Source organism: Rhinopithecus roxellana, chromosome 8 (genome assembly GCF_007565055.1).
Source record: "Rhinopithecus roxellana isolate Shanxi Qingling chromosome 8, ASM756505v1, whole genome shotgun sequence".
NCBI classification, from domain to species: Eukaryota; Metazoa; Chordata; class Mammalia; order Primates; family Cercopithecidae; genus Rhinopithecus; species Rhinopithecus roxellana.
Genome location: NC_044556.1, coordinates 22,400,411 through 22,424,897, shown reverse-complemented (window position 1 = coordinate 22,424,897; position 24,487 = coordinate 22,400,411). Strand labels below are relative to the sequence as shown.

At 36.5% G+C, this 24,487-nt stretch overlaps 1 protein-coding gene across 4 annotated transcripts in view; it reads left to right on the top strand.

Moving 5' to 3' along the window:
• ARHGAP29 (Rho GTPase activating protein 29) overlaps positions 1-24,487 on the top strand; it is a 76,506-nt gene that overhangs the window by 46,820 nt on the left and 5,199 nt on the right. For all 4 annotated transcript variants that reach the window (XM_010385130.2, XM_010385131.2, XM_010385132.2 and 1 more), the window contains 10 exons: positions 11,354-11,511; positions 12,097-12,233; positions 12,508-12,612; positions 14,850-14,948; positions 15,970-16,109; positions 16,440-16,628; positions 17,197-17,334; positions 21,502-21,734; positions 23,298-23,625; positions 23,757-23,865. In XM_010385130.2, coding sequence (XP_010383432.2) covers positions 11,354-11,511; positions 12,097-12,233; positions 12,508-12,612; positions 14,850-14,948; positions 15,970-16,109; positions 16,440-16,628; positions 17,197-17,334; positions 21,502-21,734; positions 23,298-23,625; positions 23,757-23,865 — 1,636 coding nt within the window. The remainder of the gene's footprint in view (positions 1-11,353; positions 11,512-12,096; positions 12,234-12,507; positions 12,613-14,849; positions 14,949-15,969; positions 16,110-16,439; positions 16,629-17,196; positions 17,335-21,501; positions 21,735-23,297; positions 23,626-23,756; positions 23,866-24,487) is intronic.

Below are 24,487 nucleotides of genomic sequence, written 5' to 3'. Positions count from 1 at the left end.
TTTTTTTTGAGACGGAGTCTCGCTCTGTCGCCCGGCTAGACTGCAGTGGCCGGATCTCAGCTCACTGCAAGCTCCGCCTCCCGGGTTTACGCCATTCTCCTGCCTCAGCCTCCCGAGTAGCTGGGACTACAGGCGCCAGCCACCTCGCCTGGCTAGCTTTCTGTATTTTTTAGTAGAGACGGGGTTTCACCGTGTTAGCCAGGATGGTCTCGAACTCCTGACCTCGTGATCCGCCCGTCTCGGCCTCCCAAAGTGCTGGGATTACAGGCTTGAGCCACCGCGCCCGGCCAGAATATTTTCTTATACATTCTTGTTGAACATAAGTTTTCTTGTCTCTCAAGTTGATACCAGGAGTGGGATTATTGGTTGGTGTGCTAAATGTATAGTTACCTTTATAAGAAACTGCCAAACTGTTTTCCAGAGTGGCTATAATATTTTTCATTCTAACCAGCAGTGTCTGAGAGTTCTAGTTGTTCTGTGTCCTTGACATGTATCAGTCATTGTTTTTAAACGTTAGCTGTTCCGATAGGTATGTTATCTAATTGTGGTTTTAATTTGTGTTTCTAAAAATGATTAACAATATTGAGCATCTTTTCAAAGGCTTATTGACAATCTATATTTTAGCTATTTTAAAAATTGAGTTGTTTATTTTCTTGTTGAGCTTGCATATATTTTCTCTCATTCTGGAGCTTCTCTTTTTATTATTTTAGCAGTGTCTTTTGGGGAGCAAAAGGTTTTAATTTTGTTGGAATCCAACTTACCAGTTTTTTCTTTTATGGGTCATGCTTTTGGTTATATCTAAGAGTGCTTCACCTAACCCAAGAACATAAAGGTTTATCCTATGATTTCTACTAAAACTTCTGTAGCTTTACATAAAGATATATGATCTGTTTTGGGTTAATTTTTGTGTAAGATTTAAGGTACAGGTTGAGGTTCATTTTTAGCATATGGATGTTATAATAAAATTATACCCATAGGATTTTACTTTATCAGAGTGACATAGAGAGGTCAGTGCCATTGAAAGAGAAACTTAGGACTTTCCCAAGAGAAGGGGACACATCAATCCACGCAGGGACACAAGGGAAATACTGGGTTTGGCAAGCATAAGCAGGAATGAAAGAAAGCTGAGTAGAGTTTTTGTTCCTCAGGAAAGGCAAGGTAAACTGTTCCTCAACAGTTTGGCGAGTATGAATTTCCATGGACTTTGGAGCATAGGGATGGTCTCTAGTTGTTTTGTACCTGACCCCGGGGTGATTTAGGACAGATAAAATAATTGGCTTTGTGTGTAAGAGTTAGAGAAGGAGGTGGCTGGATATATAGACTTGAGACTTGTTGCTTTGCACATGAAAGCTGTGATCCTACCTGAGCCCTTGGCTATCTCTAGGAATTAGCTAGCCCAGGGAAAGTCAATCTCTCACTGGCCAGCATGCTTTTTAAGATGTCAAAACTGCATAAAATAGAGAAAATAAAAAACATGGTAAATGCAGATGTCCACTTGTTTTGATACCATTTGATGAAAACACTATGTCATTTTCATTAAATTGCCTCTGCATCTTGGTAAAAATCAGTTGGCCATATTTGTAGGTGTTTACTTCTATATTTTCTGTTTTGTTGCACTGAAGTACTTGCTGTCTTTTTTTTTTTTTTTTAATACTTTAAGTTCTGGGGTACATGTGCACAATGCGCAGGTTTGATACATAGGTATACATGTGCCATGTTGGTTTGCTGCACCCATCAACTCATCATTTACATTAGGTATTTCTCCTAATGCTATCCCTGCTCCAGCGCCCAATCCCCTGACAGGCCCCGGTGTGTGATGTTCCCCACCCTGTGTCCAAGTGATCTCATTGTTCAATTCCCACCTGTAATTGAGAACATGTGTTGTTTGGTTCTTGCTGTCCATTTTGTAAAGCCCCAGTGTCTTGATTATTTTTGCTTTACAGCAAGTCTTAAAATCAGGTGCATAGTGTGGGTCTTCCAGCTTTATTCTTTTATAGAATTGTTTGAGTATTTTAGGTCCTTTGACCTGCCTTAAAAATGTTAGAATCAGCTTGTCCATATCTCCAAAAAACTCTTGCCAACATTTTGGTTGGATTTGGTATTAAGTTTTAAATCAGACTGGGGAGCATTGACTGTATATGTAGCATCTTAGCAATATAAAGTTGCCAACACATGAACATACTATGCCTCTCCAACTACTTAGGTCTTTGATTAAAAAAAAAAAATCAGCATTTTGTAGTTTTCAGCATACCTTTAATAAGTTGTGTTAGATTTAATCCTGTGTATGTATGTGTTCATTTGGGGGGGCTATTGTGAATGGTCTATATGTACACGTAAGTGCGTGTGTATAGATTTCCTTTATTTAAAATTTCCATTGTTAATTGGTTTGGGGGCTTTTTTGTTTGTTTTTGTGTTTTGAGACAGGGTTTTACTCTGTCATTCAGGCTAGAGTGCAGTGGCGTGATCATAGCTCACTGCATCCCCTCACCCTCCTGGGCTCAAGTAATCCTCAGCCTCCCAGGTAGCTAAGACTACACGTGCATGCCACCATGCCCAGCTAATTTTTGTGTTTTTTGTGGAGACTGGGTTTTGCCATGTTTGGCCAACCTGGTGTCGAATTCCTGGGCTCAAGGAATCCACCCACCTTGGCCCCCCAGAGTGCTGGGATGACAGATGTGAGCCACCGTGCCTGGTTGTTTGAATTGTTAATATTTAGAAATATACTTGATATTTTGTGTGTTGGTCTTGTATTTTGCAGCCTTGCTAAACTCACTTATTTGTTTTAGGAGCTTTTTGTAGATTCTTTGGGATTTTCTACATAGAAAATTATGTTACCTGCAAATAGGGACAGTTTTATATCTTCCTTTCCAATCTGTATTCCTTTTATTTCTTTTTCTTATGGTCCTAACTAAGGCTTCTAGTACACTGTTAAATAGTGGTAGTGAGAGAAGACATCCTGGCCTAATTGTCCATCTTAGGGGAAAAGCACTGTCTTTCACCATAAAATATGGTGATAGCTGTAGGTTCTTTGAAGATGCCTTTAATCTGGTTAAGAAATTTCTTTTTTCTAGTTTGCTGAGAGTTTTATCATGAATAAAGGTTAGATTTTATCGAATGTTTTTCTGCATTATTTGATACATGTAGTTTTGTCTTTAGCCTGTAAATATGGTGGATTATGTTAATATTTGAGTGTGGACCTAGCTTTGCATCCCTGGAATAAGCGCCTCTTGGTCATGAGGAATTGTTTTCTTTTATATATTGCTGGATTCAATTTGCTACTTTGTTGAATAATTTTTTCTTTTTCTCTCTGTTAGAGAAAGATTGATATGTCTGAAAAAACTGGTTTTGTCTGGTTTTGAAAGTGTAAGGGTGATTCTGGCTTCATAAAATGAATTGGAAAGTGCTCCCTACTATTTTGTTTTCTGGAAAAGATTGTGTCAAATTTGTGTTATTTCTTCTTTAAAAGTTTAATAACATTCCTCTGGTGAAAGTGTCTGGGCTTGGGATTTTCTCTTTTGGAAGATTTTTTTTTACTACGTATTCAGTGTATTTTGATATAGGCCTATTCAGGTCAATTATTTCTTCTTAGGTGATTTTTGGTAGCTTGTGGCTTTCATGGAATTGGTCCTTTTTATCTAGGTTGTTGAATTTATGTGCTAAATGTGTCTTGTAGTATTCTCTTACCTTTTAATGTCTCAGTGGGCTGTAGTAATAAATTCTCTTTCATTCCCAATACTGGTAATTTGCATCTTTTTTCTCTTTCTCTCTCTTTGGTCAATCTGGCAAGAGGTTTATAAGTCTTATTATCCTTTTTAAAAAAAAAATAGCATTTAGTTTCATCAATTTTTCTTTTTCTCAATTTTACTGATTCTGCATTTTATTCTTTATTTCTACTTTCTTTGGGTTTATTTTGCCTTTTTAAAAAAAGTTTCTTAAAGCAGAAGCTTATGTTGTTTATTGAGACCTTCCTGTGCTTTTCTGATACATTTAGTTCTTTAAATTTTCCTCTCCAAGCATTGCTTATGTATATCTCACAGATTCTGAAATTTGTATTTTCATTTATATTCAGTTCAGAATATTTTCTAATTTCCCTTGAGACTTCATCTTTGATCTGTGGATAATGTAGAAGTCTGTTGTTTAATTTCCAAGTGTTTGAGGATTTTCTGGATATCCTCCTGATACTGATTTTTAGTTTAATTCTATTATGGTAGGAGAAATACTTGTTATTATTACATTTCTCTTAAATCAATAAAATAAAAAAAGTAGGGAAAAATCGAAACTAAAAGCTGTTTCTTTGAAAAGATCAGTGATGAGTTTTCCATGTGCACATTTGAAAAGCATGTGTGTTCTGTTGTTGACTGGAGTGCTTTATAAGTATCAATTGGTTCCTGTTGTTTTAAGATGTAATTTATTTCTTCTGTATTCTTGATGATTTACCTTTTGCTACTTTTATCAATTACTGAGAAAGGAGTTTTGAAGTTTCCAACATATGGTGTATTTTTAGTTCTATCAGTTTTTGTTTTATGTATTTCGAAGCTCCATTGCTTACACAGTTACAATTATTATATGATCTTGGTATATTGATCCTTTTATCCTTAGAAATGTGTCTTTTTATACTGATAAATTCCCTTACTTTTTATTCTACTTTATTTAATATTGATATGTTATTCCAGTTTTCTTTTGATTATTTTGAGTGTAGCGTATCTTTTATCATTCTTTTAATTTTATCATATTTAAAGTGAGTTTCTTATATAGCATATAGAGAACATATACTTCTGTCTTGATTTTTTTTTTTTTAATCTATTTTGGTACTATCTTATAAGTGAAATGTTTAGACCATTTATATTTAAGGTAAATATATGTTCAGATTTAATTTTATCATTTTATTTCTTTTTTGTCTATGCCTTATGATATTTTCCTTAATCTATTTTCCTTTTGCTGCCTTCTTTTGGATGAATTGATATTTTTCTAGACGTATATTTTAATTTGTGTACTGGGTTTTTTATTATGTATCTTCATATACGTTTTTTAAAAAATTGGTTGCACACATCTGTGTTATTAAGAAGTTATAGTAGCTCAGGTTATATTCCTAACTTCTAAGTGTTTTCTGAAGAAAACATTGTGAAGGAAAAATAGTGTGGATGCTCATAACACCTCCCCTGGCACCAGTATCATAAATTGAATATTGCTTGCAATGGTCTTGGATTCACTGTCAATTGAATATTGGGTTGCCTGGCCCATGGGTCCAATTACCAGAATGATTTTTTTCCCCTTTGTCCTTATAAAATGAGAAAAAAGTTTAACAAATGAACCAAAACTGAGATTTTGTTTGGTAGAACTCTCTCCCTTCACTTCTCTTGTTCTAATGACTACAGTGTCTTTTTCAAGAGAATATGGCTGTTACAAACCATTCCTGGCCAGCTTCCAGTTAGGAAATTCAATTTTTATCTATTTATATAACCCGAAAAAATCTCCCTCTAATTATTTAGAAACTTGCATTGCCTTAATAACCACAATGGTTGCATGTAGACTTCCATTATTACTTTTTACTTTTGTCTACAGTTACTCTCAGTGGAGCTAAATGTAAAACTACATCGGTTGACCAATGAAAAACTGTGTTTGATTGTTTATGTCATATGGAGTCAACCAGTTAAGCAGCATGTATCAAAACATAATAGTTTTTGAGATCATTTAACATTGTAAATTCTAATTAGAACCCCCACAATCAGTGCAACTTGCTTGAACTGAGTTGCTATGGACTGTTTATCACCCCCTACAAAATTAGCATGTTGAGATCCTAATCCCCAGTGTGATAATGTGATGAAATTTGGAGGGTGGGGCCTTTGGGAGGTGACTAGGTGGAGCCCTCATGACCCTTTCCCCTTCTATCATGTGAGGACACAGAGAGAAAAGAGCAATCTATGCACCAGGAATTGAGGCCCACACCAGACGCTGAATCTGATAGTGCTTTGGTCTTGATCTCTCAATCTCCACAACTGTGAGAAATAAATCTTGGTTGTTTAAGTCACTCGGTCTATGGTACTTTTGTTGTAGCAGCCTGACGTGACTAAGAATGTACAGATGTAGTAGTCAGATGTAGTAGTACATATATGAACTCTGTCATATATGAAAATGGATATTGTGTCATTAAGATACAAAAGAAGCATTCTGGTAAAAAACAAAAATTATCTCTTTCATGGAACAGAAATAGAAGTTCTAAGATTACTAGTTACCTGAAAAAGTAGTAATGAACTGTGAAACACTGTTGAAGAAGCTGAATATTTAATGTGGTTTCCAGAGTTATATGAAAATGCTAGATCCATTTAAAACATGTGCTAGGACAGTTCAGCCTAAAATAGATTATTCTATAAATAGCCAATTAAAAAAAAAATGGTTGCACACTTATCTATGTTTATACATACACTTAATTTTTTTTTTTTTTTTTTTTTTTGAGACGGAGTCACGCTCTGTCGCCCAGGCTGAAGTGTGGTGGCCGGATCTCAGCTCACTGCAAGCTCCGCCTCCCGGGTTCCCGCCATTCTCCTGCCTCAGCCTCCCGAGTAGCTGGGACTACAGGCGCCCACCACCTCGCCCGGCTAGTTTTTTGTATTTTTTTTTTTTTTTTTTTTTGAGGCGGAGTCTCGCTCTGTCGCCCGGACTGGAGTGCAGTGGCCGGATCTCAGCTCACTGCAAGCTCCGCCTCCCGGGTTTACGCCATTCTCCTGCCTCAGCCTCCCGAGTAGCTGGGACTACAGGCGCCCGCCACCTCGCCCGGCTAGTTTTTGTATTTTTAGTAGAGACGGGGTTTCACCGTGTTAGCCAGGATGGTCTCGATCTCCTGACCTCGTGATCCGCCCGTCTCGGCCTCCCAAAGTGCTGGGATTACAGGCTTGAGCCACCGCGCCCGGCCTAGTTTTTTGTATTTTTTAGTAGAGACGGGGTTTCACCGGGTTAGCCAGGATGGTCTCGATCACCTGACCTCGTGATCCGCCAGTCTCAGCCTCCCAAAGTGCTGGGATTACAGGCTTGAGCCACCGCGCCCGGCTCACTTAATTTTTTTAAGTCTACTTAGAATTAGTTTTTTACCACTTCAAGTGGAATGCAGAAGCATCACCACCATAGAAGTTCCTTTACCTAATCTGGGTTGTATTTGATATATGTAAATTACATCCATATACATTGAAAACCTCACCAGACTCACAATTTTTGCTTTTAAAAGTCATACATATTGGCCGGGCACGGTGGCTCAAGCCTGTAATCCCAGCACTTTGGGAGGCCGAGACGGGCGGATCACGAGGTCAGTAGATCGAGACCATCCTGGCTAACACGGTGAAACCCCGTCTCTACTAAAAAATACAAAAAACTAGCCGGGTGAGGTGGCGGGCGCCTGTAGTCCCAGCTACTCGGGAGGCTGAGGCAGGAGAATGGCGTAAACCCAGGAGGCGGAGCTTGCAGTGAGCTGAGATCCGGCCACTGCACTCCAGCCCGGGGGACAGAGCGAGACTCTGTCTCAAAAAAAAAGTCATACATATTATAAAGAGGTTAAGAGGGAAAAAGTAGTCTATTATTTACTATTTCTATTCATTCTTCTTGCATTCTAGTGGTTCCATCTTTCCTCTGGTAACATTTTGTCTACAGAACTTCCTTTACCACTTATTTTATAGCAGGTCTGCTGTTAATGGATTCACTTGGTTGTGTTTCATATGAGAATGTCTTTATTTCATCTTCATTTCTGAAGGACACTTTCACTGGATATAGAATTCTACATACAGAAACCAGTTCTTTCACTGCTTTAAAAATATTGTTCCACTGCCTTATGGCATCCATAGTTTCTCATGAGATACCAGTAATCATTTTAATTATCATTCCCCAATTGTGGCATGTGTTTTTCTTTGGCTGCTTTTGTGGGATTTTTTTTTTTTTTTTTTTTTTTTTTTTTGTCTTTGGTTTTTATCTGTTTAAGACGTATCTAGACCTGGTTTTTGCTGTTTTTCCTTTTTTGGTTTGGTTGAACTTCTTGAATCTACAAGTTTGACTCTTGCAAAATTTGAGAAGTTTTCAACTATTGTTTCTTCAATCTTTTTTTTTTTTTTTTTGTTAGTATTCTTTTTCCTCTTTCTCTGACACCCAGTGACTCAAACATTAGAGCTTTTGTTAATCTTCCTCAGTTCTGGAGGTCCTTTATTTTTTCCCCAAAGCTTTTTCCTCGTGGTTGTTTATACTGTTCTGTTGATCTGTCTTCAAGTTCACAGGCTCTTTTCCTTTGTTATCCCCATTCTCCCATACGGTGCGTCCAGTAAATTTTTTGTCCTGGATACTTTATTTTTCAGCAATAAATTTTCCTTTTGTTTCTTTACATCTTAGATTTCTTTGCTGAGGCTTCTGTTTTTCCATGTTTCAAGATTATTTGCTCTACTTTTTTAAAACCTTTGTAATAGTTGTTCTAGAGTTTTCATCTGATCATCCCAAATCTGAGCCATATCAGTGTTGGTGTCCTTTTATTGTCTTTCGTCTTGGGAGTTGTTTAGATTTTCCTGGTTCTTTGTATGACAAGCAATTCTGAGTCATATCCTAGATATTTTCACTACTACTTTATTGACTCTGGGTCCTGTTTATAACCTATATTGAACATTAATTTTTTTTTTCAATTTTAGCAACCATTTGATACAGTTAGGTTCATTTTCCAGCTTCTGTGTGACTCCCTTCCCAATCTTCTGGCTGGGAAGCTTAGGTCTGCCTATTCTGCTGTTCTCCCGGGCCAAGTATGGGGAGGATAAAGAGAAAAAAGTTACAGAAATTTCAGACCCCTCTCACTCTAGACACAGTTCATCTGGTCATAAAGGAGGATTTCCATCAGAGTTGGCATCTCTTCAGCTGCTACTGCCATCATTGCTGCTCCCACAGGATTATGTCTTAGGGATTTTGACTTGCTTAGGGTCTAAGGCAGAAGAGAAAACAAATATACAAAAGAAACCAAGGAGTTTTCTTCTACTGTTTAGTTACATCTCCCGTCACCGCTCCCCACTTTTGTTCCTTGGACCAGAAAGAACCTCTCTTGGTGCTCCTTTTGTCTACACTCAGTTTGTACTTTGGGAATTGGAGAATTGGGTAGGAGCTGAGCATGGGCTGGAAAACAGGGCAGGAGTAGATCGATTGCTGGACTGGTCATACCTCGAATTGTAGTTTTTTTCCGTTTAGTTTTCAGAGTCTTGATTTGTGCATTCTGTTCAGATTTTTAGGTGAATTCAGTGGGAGACTGGGGGGAGTTAGCTTACTGCATCTGAACCAGAAAACTTCGTTAAAATGTTCTTGAGTTTTAAAAATTGTATCTCATTTATTTTCCAAATTTTGATTAATTAATATATTTTTTACTTAAAGAATCATGAAAGGATTTAACAGAATTATAAAATCCAGGATTTGAAATTACCTTAGAAGTCATTTAGGCCAATCATTTACCTTTGACACATTCCCTCCACCTCAAACAATAGCTAATGATAGCTAAGATTGACTCTGTACCTGCCAGTGTATTATGCTCTTGGTCTGCATTAATTCATTTAATTCTCACAAAAATCCTATCAAGTTTTTATCTCCATTTTACTGATGAGAAAACTAAAGTTTAGAAAGCCTTCTCAAGATGCGGTCCTTGGTCATATTGCCATTACTTTGAGAGCCTATGAGGAATGCAGAATCTTGGGTTTCAACACAGATCCTTAGAATCATAATCTACATTTGGACAAGATCCCCAAGGTGATTCATTTGCACATTAACTTTTTCAATGCAGTTAATGAAGGTCACCTAGCGTGCAGGTTACCTTTAGGATCAAGAGAGTAAGCAGTTTACCTTTAGCTGGAGAATGCTCTAATATAGCCAGTTGCTAGAATTAAACTGCACCTTATGCAGTTCGAATTTTCTTTGTTTCTTGAAGGAGTTAGGGCACAAATAAGCTACTTTTTCTGTTATCTATACTTTTCAAATACTATTATGCAGAGTTGAATATCCTTAGGGAAATGCCTGTCTACATTGAAAAGGACTTAGAGACTAATTATCCTATCATCTGGTATATCAAGAGAGATGAAGAAGAAACATGGCAGTCTTTGAAATAACATTAAGCTAATTGAAATTTAGCATTTATTCAGATTGTTTCCCTTAAATACCTTCCCCACAAAGAAGCCAGAGTGTCATTTTAAAGAATAAATCAGATCATGTTATATAGCTTTGTGTAAAATGCTCCACCAGCTTCCTGTTGCACTTAAATTCAGACACCTTGCCATAGTTTAGATGACTACTTTTTTTAGCTTTATCTTCAACCAGAGCTCTTTGCATATACTTCAACCATATTGACCTTTCATCTGTTTCTTGAGCATGACAAGCTCTTTCCCATTCACATTTGCACTACCTCCTCCTTTTGTTTGGATAGATCTCCATGAAGCTTTTCTTACATCGACCTGCAATTCAAATGTTACCTCCTCAGAGAGGCCTTCCTTAATTTACCATGTTGGAAATACCCTTCCACATACCTGGTCATACTGCATAATTTGACATTCTTATATAGTATTCATAGCATTTTTCAGTACCAGAAAGTATTTTATTTACATAATTTGTTACTTGTCTTGCATACCACCCTCAGGAGAGTGTAAAGGTCCATGCGAGTCAGTATGTCATCGGTTTGCTGTAATATACCCAAAGCCTAGGTTTTTGTGAACATCAAATTAGTTTATTCATGTAAGACTCTGAGAATGGGTCAGGCATATTGTATATACTTGTCAGCTGCTGCTATTGTTATTGTTGTTAGTAGAAGTGATGATAGTGATAATGTATTTAGGCATTTGTGAAACTCAGTGGAATAATGTATTTTGAATAGATTCAAGGTAATATCTAATTATAAGAACTGAGTACTGTAGTTCAGCACTTCTGTTTTTATAGGATTGAAAAAGTGAAAACAGTCTAAATAATAGTTCTTTGATTGGAAGTGTTTTCCCCATGTTTTTCTCTGAAGAGTTTAGGCAGTTGTGATCAGACCATCAGGATACAGAGATGAGGATCCTCAGAAACACATCCATCTCCTAAAATTGTGAACCAGTTGGGGCATGGGGTTTTTGAAGTTACTTTTGAACTTTTCAGCTAAAAGCCAGTTTTGCTGGAAATGATTACTCATAGATACTAGATTCAAACTACTTTTCTCCCTAATCTAGACATTATGCAAAATCAGGCATCATAGTATGCTCAGAGTGATATTCAGTGTTGTATGCTTCACTGTATGGCATTTTTATTGGTGCAGTCATTGAAATAAATGTATGTTTTATAGCATTCTATATATCATGAGTTACTCTGCCTTTTGTCTCTGTGTCCATAGGTAACAGTTAACCTCTTCAACATGCAGCATCTGCAGGCTGCTTCCCTTGCAGACAGTTTACAGTCTCTCTGTGATAGTGCCAAACTCTATGACCCAGGCCAAGAGTACAGTGAATTTGTCAAGGCCACAAATTCAACTGAAGAAGACAGAGTTGATGGGTGAGAATTAATGTACAGACAAAATTATTTCAAAATATAAAACACTTAATTGTTAAAGTTTCTATCTAGTACAAGGAGGTGTCTTTTCTAACTGACAAAATTAACTTAAAAATTTTCTGAGTTCTTTAAATATTGTTTTATGTTACCGAAGTAGATATATTTAAGGAACAGATGTAATTCACTAACAGTAAGCCTTTCCATTTTGACACAGACTTCTTTTATTTAAGAATTAAAAATCATTTGGGAATGTCATATGATGGCCGTACATGTTTTGAATGTCCACAGAATTTAACCTATGTTTTCCACAGAGGTCATGCTAGAAAAGTTAAACCATGCCATGAATTATTAACTATACTTCTGCTGTTCCTTCCTATGTTTCCACTGTAATAAGCACAAGTGATTAAAAAGTATTTGCGTCTCCTATAAGAAGCTGAACCATGTAGTGTGATTTGTTTTTAATATTTAGTTAAATTCATCTGTGATTATTAAATTAATAGATTTTTCTAAACACAGAATGAAATAGGCTGATTATTAGTTATTCTTTGGAGTGTTGAGTTTTGTTTTTTGTCATTGTTGTTGTTTCAGAAATGTAAATAAACATTTAAATAGTTCCCAAACTTCTGAATTTGGACCTGCCAACTCTTTAGAGGATGTTGTACGCCTTCCTGACAGTTCTAATAAAATTGAAGAGGACAGATGCTCTAACAGTGCAGATATAACAGGTAGTTTTCCACACTAAAGAGAGTGCTAATTTATAAAAGATCAGATTGTTCAAATGTGATTGTTAAATTAATTTTTGCTCTGGAATTTAAAAATCAGGCCTTAGATTATAAATTTATGAGATCTTATTCACAGTTGTTACCATGGTTCCTTTCTTGAAGTTGATAATTGGTTATTGTTAAAGAAATTTGGATTGTCTCACTTGATAGAATGTCAGTATTTTACCTTATGAAATCCACCTGTAGCCAAGTTTTGACTTTGTTCTTTTTATTAAAGGTCCTTCCTTTATAAGATCATGGACATTTGGGATGTTTAGTGACTCTGAGAGTACTGGAGGGAGCAGCGAATCTAGATCTCTGGATTCAGAATCTATAAGTCCAGGTACATCAATATTTAAGTCTAGCAATGAAACTCATTGAAAGATCAGTCCTTTTTTGGGTATTTTTAACTACCTTGCTTTTATAGTGAACTTTCACACATAATAGAGAGGAAAGTGTACAATTTAAAAAATAGTTTTTAAAAACACCTTATATATTCGCTACTCAGCCTAAGAAATAGCTGGTTATCGGTATATTAGAAGCCCCTGTACACACCTCCTTGGTAACATTGCCCTATCTCCCACCAGAATAAACCATTATCCTGAAATGTTTTAAAAATATTCCCTAGCTATTATAAATGTTTCTAGTACTTATATCTGGTGAAGTTTTGCTCTCTTCTGAATGTTATACAAATTAAATTACACTATTGTGACTTCATGTATTTTTTTTAAGATCTATGTGAATGTAGGTAGCCATCTTTATTTTCACTGCTGTATATTCTGTGACTGTAACTGTCATCTTTTGGATTGTTTGGTACTTAATTGCTATAATAAACAGTGTCATTTTGCTATTTCTGTGCCTACAACTACTTATTCTTGTTAATTTTTTACAAATGTGCTTTAAGATACTTTGATACAGATTATCTCAGGGTGCCCAGAGAGAAATAGAGTAAGCGTTTTGAATTCTCCATTAGTGGCTTCTAAGAGGGCGATTTGCCTAGGTTATACAGCTAGCAGGAGAAGAAGGTAGCAATTGAACTCATGAGATTCTTGCATCCAACATTCTTTCTTTACACCTCTACCAAAGACTGCTCCAGGCCCATTCTTTCTGGCAACGTTTCTTTCTTCTAGGATCTTAACAGATAGATTATAGGATTTAAGCCATTTCAGATTCCAAGGCCTTTTTCTTCTTTTACATATTGCAGAAGTTTTACTCATTTAGATAAATCTCTTATATTTAAAGTTAGAAAAATATTTTCACGCAGCGCTGGGTTTGTAGGATGATTATCACCTGCCACTTTGCTGCCTTCTTTTAAACTAGCACTGTTCAAGGAACATTCTGGAAATGTGAGCCTAATATTGAACTGAATATTTGTAATTAGCTTTGTAACAACAAACTGGTTCTAGGTAGCTCCAGAAATTATGACCCAATCTAGAGCAAGCCCCATATTATTTAGGATCCCATAAAACTTCATGTGGTAAAGACAAAATTTTAGAAACCACATCGCTTGATAAATGGGTGAAAACCTGGGAATGCCTTGCCTGGGAAAAAGGAAAATTGGAGACCTGTCAGCTGTCCTCAAATACTGGAAGTGAAAAGGGATTAAAGTTAGAGTACTTGTTTTCTCCATTTGGGAAAAATATGACCAAGCCTGGGATTTATAGGGAGGCAGATTTCTGTTCAGTAATGTAAGAAATGCATTTTACACTTAGAATAGTTATAAAATGGAGCAATACAACCTTGTGATTTATCAGTCATTGGGGGCACATTCAAAGTGAAAACTAGGTAGCTAACTTTAAGCATATTGTGAAGAAGAATCCTTTGGTGAAGAGGATGTTCTTTAAAATCATTTGTAAAGGCTTTTCTAACTCTGAATTTGAAACTGTTAAGGCCTTGCATTAAGGTGAATTCTTCCACTTAGATGTAGGCCTGTGGAGAGGGAGTAAATAAAACTCATTCCCAGTTGAGCTGCTTCCAAACATGCTTTGATACATATGCAGTGTCCTTTGCTGACGTAGCTTGTATCCTGTGGTCTCAGCTCCCTGCCAGTATCACTGGGCTATTGTTCCTGGTTCCCAGTCTGCCGTCTTGCCAGTAACATAAATGTGATGTTACTGTTGGGTTGTTGTATTCAAAGATTTTTGTATCTTTTAGAAAGCTTTTGGTTTAATCGTATACATTTATAACTTATTTCAGCAAACATTTAACGACAGCTTTACTGTTGTGCCAGCTACTCTGTCACATATTAGGTGTTAGACATGAATGGAAAATATCAGCTATACTTGCGAAGTTTACAATATCTAATACTTTACCATCGGAAGTTGGCAGTAAAGTGTTATTGGACTACATGAGCCTCAGTTTTAAATTTGTCCAGGAAAGTCAGATTTGGTTAAATATCTTTTCATTTCCAGGAATGAGTATCAGAATTCCCTGTTACCCAGAGTATGAGAATGGAAGCAAATTTTTACATTGAAGCTAATAAAATAGTATGACTTTTGTCATTTCAAAAGTGTTTTCATTTCCTATTTCAAAGATTCTACAATGAATGGTCAGGTAATTGTATCCACAATTTTCTTTTAGGAGACTTTCATCGAAAGCTTCCACGAACACCATCCAGTGGAACTATGTCCTCTGCAGATGATCTAGATGAAAGAGAGCCATCTTCCCCTTCAGAAACTGGTATTGTATTTACCTGAATTAAGTCCCACTAAACCAGCTGAATCAGTAGCACTGCATGATATTAGAAAAATAGTATAATTTTAAAGAATCAATACTTTCTTGTGTATTAAAAAAAATTCACCATGACTTAAATATATCCCAACAATTATGTAGAAGTATGGGTTGATAATGTATTAATTAAATGTTACAAATACAAATATAAGAATAGGCAGCAAAACTACTGGATGTAAAATGTATTGGCATGGTGCTAAAATAACAGGCTAGATATCATGTGTTTTCATAAACCTAATACTATGACTTAGTGTTAAAAGGGTTGGGGTGCATAAAAATTCTAAAAAGCTCCTTCAAAAGAAACAATGCAAGAAACCAAGCAAGAAAACTAAGTAAGTGTACTTCTTGAGGACAAGGAAGTTGTGGATGTTGAAGGATAAAGTTAAATCAGTTACCTTAACAACTTGAATTAGAGGCGTATAAATTCGTTTTCTATGTTTAATGCCTACAGAATACCTGGTATTAATTTCCTAAATTAATGGAATATGTGACCTCCAGTATAATATTAATATGTAACTAGCTGATATTAACTATAATTTTATAGTAAATTAAGAAAGCTTTATCTGTAATGCAGATAATGCTCACACTCTTACCTCACACAGCTATTTTTCTTTGTTTATAGGGACTTTTTCTAATGCCTCCTATGACACCCTTCCCAGCTCTATGAAAGACCATGTTAATAACAGTATAAATATGCTGATTCTGAAAACATTATGCCATGTTATTATTCATAGCAATGACTTGGTGATGACTTTTACTCATAGCTAAAATGCTTGATAAATGTGCCTTTTAAGAGATCTATAAATTGGACCTATAAATTGGATGCTAAGCAGCTATTTTGATAATACAGATTCAAAGCTTTTTATAATATATGAACGTTTACAGGGTTTAAAGATTATTCAAAATATGGTATCACATGGTATAATTTTTCTATCATTTTACAATTTTTATAAATGATTTCTCTCGCAAGGACCCAATTGCCTTGGAACATTTAAGAAAACATTGATGTCAAAGGCAGCTCTCACACACAAGTTTCGCAAATTGAGATCCCCCACGAAATGTAGGGATTGTGAAGGCATTGTAGTGTTCCAAGGTGTTGAATGTGAAGAGGTAAGATCTTTGTGGAATTGTGTTGGCCCTTTTATGCTTTTTGTTTTCTACTTTTTTGTTATTAATTTTACTTTTTAGGATCTTTTACAAATATATGTTTAATAAATTGTTCTGCAGTATGCCTTCTATACTTTTATGTTTTGTTTTGTTGTTAAATCTGTTTCAAATAGCACAAGTAATACCCCTTAAACTCACTTTTGTTGTGTTACCCTCAAATAGCACAAGTAATACCCCTTAAACTCACTTTTGTTGTGTTACCCTCCACCTGCAGTTTGCCCAGTTGTGAATAGTTTTAAGGTTAACCAGTTTCAAACTATCATTTTCTTGTAGTGTCTCCTTGTTTGTCATCGAAAGTGTTTGGAAAATTTAGTCATTATTTGTGGTCATCAGAAACTTCCAGGAAAAATACAATTATTTGGAGCAGAATTCACACAAGTTGCAAAAAAGGAACCAGATGGTATCCCTTTTATACTCAAAATATGTGCCTCAGAGATTGAAAATAGAGCTTTGTGTCTACAGGTACATTATAACTCTTAAAATTTTAAAAAGCATAAATGCCTGTGTAACCTATTCTAATGAAAAGGAGACTTTAAAGGAAAATAATGTTCAGGGGTTTTTTTTGTTTTGTTTTGTTTCTGAGACAGGGTCTCACTCTTTTGCCCAGGCTGGAGTACAGTGGCATGATCACTGCTCACTGTAGCCTTGACCTCACAGGCTCAAGCAACCCTCCCACTTCAGCCTCCTGAGTAACTGGGACCACAGGCATGTGCCACCACGCCTGGCTAATTTTTTAAAAAAATGTCTGTAGAGATGGGGTCTCCTTATGTTGCCCAGACTGGTGGTCTTGAACTCTAGGCTCAAGTGATATTCTCGCCTCCGCCTCCCAGGCACCTGGCCAATGCACACTCTTTAATAACTAAATTTTTTCAGATTTCTACAGAAAATGTTACCTCATTTGGCCTTGAATAGTTTTTTCTAAAATACTAATAACATTTGAAATAGAATGAAAAGATTGAAACTCAAATATATGTAGATTTAGCCATTTGTACTAAAGAATTTTGCAAAATTTTTTTCTTTTCTATTGAAGGGAATTTATCGTGTGTGTGGAAACAAAATAAAGACTGAAAAACTGTGTCAAGCTTTGGAAAATGGAATGCACTTGGTAGACATTTCAGAATTTAGTTCACATGATATCTGTGACGTCTTGAAGTTATATCTTCGGCAGGTAAAATTTTTACCCTTGAAACCCACCATTAAATTAAAGACAGCAAAACTCTGGTTAGTATTTTGCTGATAACATTTGCTACACATGTTTTTTCATTGGCATAGACGGTATGGGTGTCTTGCTGATTATTAGTGCATGGGTCAAAGAGTATATGAAATACATGTACAGTTTAAAGAAAAATAAAAACAAACTCATCTCCCATCATCCACCTTAAGAAAATAGAGTATTACCGTACCTTATAAAAAACCCCCATGTTCCTCTTCCAAGTTACATCCGCCTAACTCCACCAAAGAGGTCTTTAATAATCATAACTCTCTCTCTTTTCTTAATAGTTTTAATACTTGTTATTTATTCCTAAGCAATATATTGTTAACCTTTGGAAAATTGACTTGAAAGCATAAATCTAGCTGTGTAAGGCAATCCCAGTATCCACACAGTTATATGAAGTAAATAAAACAGTGTCTGGATCGTAGGCTGGCTTTGCCTTCATTGATATTTTAAAATAGCCATTGTGATAGGGTAGTGGTCAAGATCATGAATGTGTCCTGGGAACACGTAATTTACTACATTTCGAACATCTGAAAGGACTGTCCTGTAAGCTGGGTACTGCACGTTCTAGCAGGAATATGGTCAGGGAGTAGGCTCTCTCTTTTTTTTTTCTCACTGTTAAACCTGTAGTTTGCAGGAGTAGGTCCAAAGACCTACTCGGTGGGACGAAATAAATGGCTTTAGTAGCATCAAGCAGCAGCTCATGGAGGGATTGCAAAAAGTTAATCAGCACATTGTCATGAGACAAGTACAAAAAAAGATCTGAGCCAAGCTTAGCTGATACTCTGTCCTCGGGTGAAAACGAAGAGATAATGTCAGAGAATAGTGATGATAGTCCTCAACATATCAATCTCTGCAGTTCTGTTGCTCCCAGCTGGATCCTTTAAAAAAAATTTTTTTTAATTGACATGTAATAATTGTACACATTTATAGAGTACACAGTGATGTTTTGGTATATGTAATGCATAGTGATCAGCTCAGGGTAATTAGCCCAGCCATCATCTCAAACATTTATCATTTCTCCATTTCGGGAACGTTCAACACCCTCCTTTTAGTTATTTGAAAGTATGTAATATATTATTGTTAACTACAGTTATCTTACAGTGGTATAAAACACCAGAACTTACTCCTCCCTATCTAGCTACAATTTTGTACTGGATTTTTAAAAGTATGGTAACTAGCTGCCATCCTGGGATATCTCTTCCACCTTCTCCTCATTTTTGAGGAAATGCCTGTCATGTCTTCCCTTTTTTTGTTGTTTTTGTTTTTGTTTTTGTTTTATTCTCCTGTTTTGGTCATGCCCATACTTGAGCAAGGTGGAATAGAAGTAAATATTTAAAACCTTATTTATCCATGAATGTCTTTATATTCTAGTCTCTTGAATGGAAATATCATAGTGTTGATAGTGTGGAAGGTTCTAATATTCTAGGCTGAAAATTATTTTTCTTCAGAAATTCAAAGGTGTTTTTTTGTTGTCTTTGAAGCCTGAAATCCTTCTCATTTCTAACTCCTTGTATGTGGCCTATGATTTTGTCTCTGAAAGCTTGTAGAATCTTCTTTTTTTCCCTTTATCCTAAAATTGTATAAGTATGTGTTTTGATGTGGGTATATTTTATCCACTATTCAGGGCACTCCATGAGCACTGCCAATCCTGGTTAGTCCTTTAGTTTTTGGAACTTCTCATTTTGCTGCTCATTTCCTCCCCTCTATTTTCTCTTTGCTTTCCATCTGGAACTCTTATTTGGATATTTGACAACCTGGACAGGTTCTCAAGTTCCCTTATCTTTTCTCTATCATTCATTTCTTTTTTTGTTTTCTTACAACACTTTCTAAGAGATTTCCTCAGCTTTATCTTTCTTCCTTGCTGTGAGCTATTTCATTCCTGGTATCATGTTTCAGTTTTCCAAAACTGTGGTTTTTGTTCCTTTTGCAACTTTCTTCCTTTTTTAATGACTGCAATATCTGAGGATATTTATAATTTTTTTTTTTTTAAGTATTCTTTTCTTGGCTTATTCTCTAGCCTTGCCCAATAGAAATATAATGTGAGCCACATATTACAATATTAAATTTTCTAGTAGCCACATAAACAAACAGGTGAAATTAGTTTAATATTTTACTTAAACTGAAAATACCATTTGAACATTTAATCAGTATTTTTAAATTATTAATGAAATAATTTTACCTTTTTTTGTTATTGAGTCTTTAAAATCTGCTGTGTTTTGTTCATTTAAAGTACATTTCAGTTTAGACCAGCCACATTTCCAGTGCTCAGTAGCCGTATGTGCCTTGTGGCCACCATATTAACAGTACAGTCCTAGACCTTTATGGGTTTTTTTTTTCTACTCATTTTGATTTCTGTCTCCATGGTTGTCTGCTTAAAATGAAAGAGTTGAAAATTGAATCTCTTTCGAAGCTTCTGAACACATGAAATCTTTGAAGACTTTGAGCTTTATTGTAGGGTGATGTAGGTGGACTGTTTGGGAAACACTTGATGCCTCTATCGCTATAGGTTTCTGTTCGTGGGGGAGTCTGATACCCCAGAGAAGGGTCTTTCCTTGCCTAGAGTGTGGTACCAGTCCTGTAAGAGCCAAGCAGGCTAAGATCTCAGGATCTCTACGTTTAGAACGGCATGTGTAGCCACTAAATCCCCATTTTCAGATAGTTGCCCATCTGTCCTTTGTGTTTGACGTTGCCCATCCAGAGACTCTTTTGTTTTATACTGCCTGGAGAAGAAACCTTGAGACTTCTCGGGAAGGGGCTGCTCAGAAGGGTCAAGTGGCAACAGGGATCTACAGATCTAAGCCGTCTCAGATAGCCCACGCTCCAGCAGATTCAGAAGACCTAGTGCTGACAGTCCCTGAGTCTCCTTAGGATTCTGTCAGTCATGTTGGTTCACAGTTTGAGATTTCAGCTTACTCAGAGCTGCTAAGTCAGTATTTGTTCATTTGCTCTTCAACTCTTCAGCTTATGAAGTCATGCTTTCGTCTCCTCTCCTATTCTCTCAATCCTGTGGGCTTACTGTATTTTAGTGGGATTGCAGGGAAAGAAATTGGGTATAATTGTTGAATCTACCATGTTAGCCCAGGAAACTACTGGTGTATCTTTAATCACATTTTATAGGACTCTTAGCTGAAAAATGGAGGCCAAGTAGCTTTGAATGACTATAAATCTCGTAATGAATCATCCTTTATCTCTTCTAGCCAGGCAAAGAGAGGAAATGAATAGGGTCCAATACTATCATCTCTCATTCTGTCTGAGGAATATTATGTGATGGAGACTTTCTTGTGAGAAAGCATGTTCCATTCTTAAAACAATGTTAGAGAGTAGCCTTAATGCTACTCATTTACTGTGTAGGAAATCTGCAGCTCCAAGAGGTGTTAAGTGACTTCCTTCAGATCCCAGAGTGGTGTAGGTAGAAATTGATCTCAAGGCTGCCCCTCTCTAGGACCAGCAGAGGAAACCAGAGAAAGGGGCACCTACCTCACCAGCAATAAAATAGGACATCAGGTAGTAGTTAGAGGTACCCTGTGTTTCATCACAGAGCAAGTGGAAACATTGAAATTCGTTATGACACCGGGCAGATCAAAATGGCATGCCCTTTGTTAGTTTGAGAAGGTACTTTTTCTTTTGACCTATTTATGACAATTCAAGGTGTGTTAAAAAATTAGATAAATAAAATGTTGACAGTGTTTTCTTGCTGTTTCTCTCATATCAAGAAAATTCAGTTTATTTGCCTTTTTAATTAATTTGACTTATTTTATGCATTATCCTGGGTTTTATTTCAATAAAACAGTTGAAGATCATACTAACTTTGGGGGAGTCCTGAATGTAATTGGTATAGGATATATATCAGACTTGTAAAATTCCATCATGCAGCTTTAGGTTTAGTTTTACTGATTATCAGTTAAGTCGTTTTTAATACAGATACAATTTATGATGATGATTCTAGGTTTACTTTATAGACTACATCTGTAGCAAACATTTACGTTACTAAATGTGGATTGACTTTAAATCTTCTTAATGTAAAGGGACATCCTAAATCATTCTGTAACTGTTAGTAATAGTTGATTATTAACAGAAAAAAAGAGTACTCACCCCAATGTAATTTTATTTCTTTAGCTCCCGGAACCATTTATTTTATTTCGATTGTACAAGGAATTTATAGACCTTGCAAAAGAGATCCAACATGTAAATGAAGAGCAAGATACAAAAAAGGATAGTCTTGAAGACAAAAAATGGCCAAATATGTGTATAGAAATAAACCGAATTCTTCTAAAAATCAAAGACCTTCTAAGACAATTGCCAGCATCAAATTTTAACAGTCTTCATTTCCTTATAGTACATCTAAAGCGGTAAGAATTTTATATAACTAAGACATTCATTAATGGGCAATTGATTTTGTTTTGTTTTGTTTTTAATTGTGGTAAAATCTAAATCCACATAACAAAATTTACCTTCTTAGCCATTCTTTTCTTTTTTTTTTTTTTTTTGGGAGACGGAGTCTTGCTGTGTCGCCCAGGCTGGAGTACAGTGGCAAGATCTTGGCTCACTGCAACCTCCGCCTCCTGGGTTCAAGTGATTCTTCTGCCTCAGCCTCCCGAGTAGCTGGGAATACAGGTGCACGCCACCATGCCCAGCTAATTTTTGTATTTTTAGTAGAGGCAGGGTTTCAACATACTGGCCAGGCTGGTCTCGAACTCCTGACCTCATGATCTTCCCACCTCAGTCTCCCAAAGTGCTGGGATTACAGGTGTGAACCATCACGCCTGGTACTCCTTAGCCGTTCTTAAGTGTTAAGTGTGTTCATATTGTTGCAGTGTTACTTTTAAAATGAACATTTCATCTCCAATCTGTGTAAGGGAAGGGGAGACATTGAAGATATATGTACTTGCAGCCAACATGGTTCCCTCAGATGCCTCCTGTGTGCCAGGCTCTGGCTGGCTAAACAAGGATGAAAACATAGGGCTTCAGCCATCTGTTGGTCTCATCAGCTGCAGGGACAGATCTGCAGACCAGCAGAGTACAGCATCATTGTTCTAACAGCTATGTACAGCATGCAGAGGAAGATTGTGTGGTCAGGGCATAAATCAGAGGAGATAGCCCTTGAATCAGACTTACAGAACCAAGTAGTATCTTGGTGGGCAAAATTACACAGAAGAGCATTCCAGGCACAAAGTCACAGACATGGAGATACAAGAGCACGTTGTACATCTGAGAAATACAAGTGAATTGGTTAGGCTGCAATACAGCAAGCAGTAGCAGAAACTGAGCCAGGTAGAGGCCTGATAAAGTCTTGCATGCCTGGTAGGTGCACTGACCATCTTGCTTCGGTACGCACTGAAGAATTTTGAGCTAGGGATTTGACAGGCTCAGATTTGCCTTTTAGATATTTTGGCAGCGATATGGAAACTAGGTTGGAGAGGAGGCCTTTATTACAATTCAGATCTCCTTGAATAATCATAGAAATAAAAGGTGGTAAGAGCTTCAAGTGAGGCCAGAGGAGTGGGGATGGTGTTGGAACTGAGATCTTCAGAAGGGAGAATCATCTAGACTTGAAGACTGGAGATGGGTAGTGAGAGAACTGACAGTGATGTTTAGGTTCCCAGTATAAGGACTTGGGAGGATATACCATATACTGAGATGGGAGCAGTTTTTAGGGGTATTTTTTCTTTCTGCTAGTAAAACTGTAGTACTTCCTTCTACTTGAAATTTATTTCAATACTGTGAAACTGTGAAACTCTATTTGGCATGTGGTCAATATTTTAATCAAATAAATATAACCTTTTTCTAGACTTTTTTCCCCTAGTATTCTTATGCAGCTCATTTTTCCTCCACCCTCTCTATTCCATAGTAAACTACAGTTAAGGAACTCTTATAGGCAAATCTCATGCAACTATATGTGTTCTACTTTGCAGGGTAGTAGATCATGCAGAAGAAAACAAGATGAACTCCAAAAACTTGGGGGTGATATTTGGACCAAGTCTCATCAGGCCAAGGCCCACAACTGCTCCTATCACCATCTCCTCCCTTGCCGAGTATTCAAACCAAGCACGCTTGGTGGAGTTCCTCATTACTCACTCACAGAAGATCTTCGATGGGGCCCTACAGCCGCAACATGTCATGTGTAGCACAGGTGTTTTTTCACCTCAGGTTGATCAAGGCTGTTTTCCAAAGCCTCTGTTATCACCAGAAGAAAGAGACCCTGAACGTTCCATGAAGTCACTATTTTTTCCTTCAAAGGAAGTGAGTTTGACCTTTATGGAATTATATTAGAACTTTGTAATGTTTATGTTAATAAGTTAAAAATCTTTGAACTCTTTATTTTGAGGTTGTGTTTTACTTCTTCCATTTTAAAAATTATCTTCCATCAACAGGATATCCATACTTCAGAGAGTGAAAGCAAAATTTTTGAACGAGCTACATCATTTGAGGAGTCAGAACGCAAGCAAAATGCGTTAGAAAAATGTGATGCATGTCTCAGTGGTGAGTAGCCATGTTAAAAGAAAATGTTTGCTGACTTAAAACTTTGCCAGTAGAACCATGATTAAAGTCAAGGTGAGGGGTGATGAGGGAAGCCAGAGAATAAAGCTTCGTTAGTTAACAAATCTTGACTAGCCATTGAGAAAGTTGCCTTTTAGTGTACCTTGCATTTAAATGAATGTCATTCTTCATAAAAGTCTTTCTTGTAATAAGGACATCTTGGAGCTCATAATGTTTTTTGTGTTCCTTCTGAATTTTGTTTTCGTTTCTGCATTTTGCCATCAGCTAAAATTAAGGTAGAAATGTGTTGAGCAATGTGATATTCATTAGTATCTTCTGGTTCCATCATTCAGTGCATTGAACTAACTGTTCATACAGAGTCAAACTAGACTCTTCAAAAAATTTAGAGTCCTCCTTTTTTTTTTTGACATGCTTTTTACCTGTGGCCTACATTTAACCCATTAAACACAGAGATGTGTATGTATTTTTTATTTCTTTGACTACAGTCATTTTATTCACTTATTTTCTCTTTATAATATTAGTTGCTGTCATTGCTAGTTGTTAAGCTGGTGGCAAAGCTTCCATTTGTATTGTCATTTCTACATTGTTATAGCTAAATTCCAGG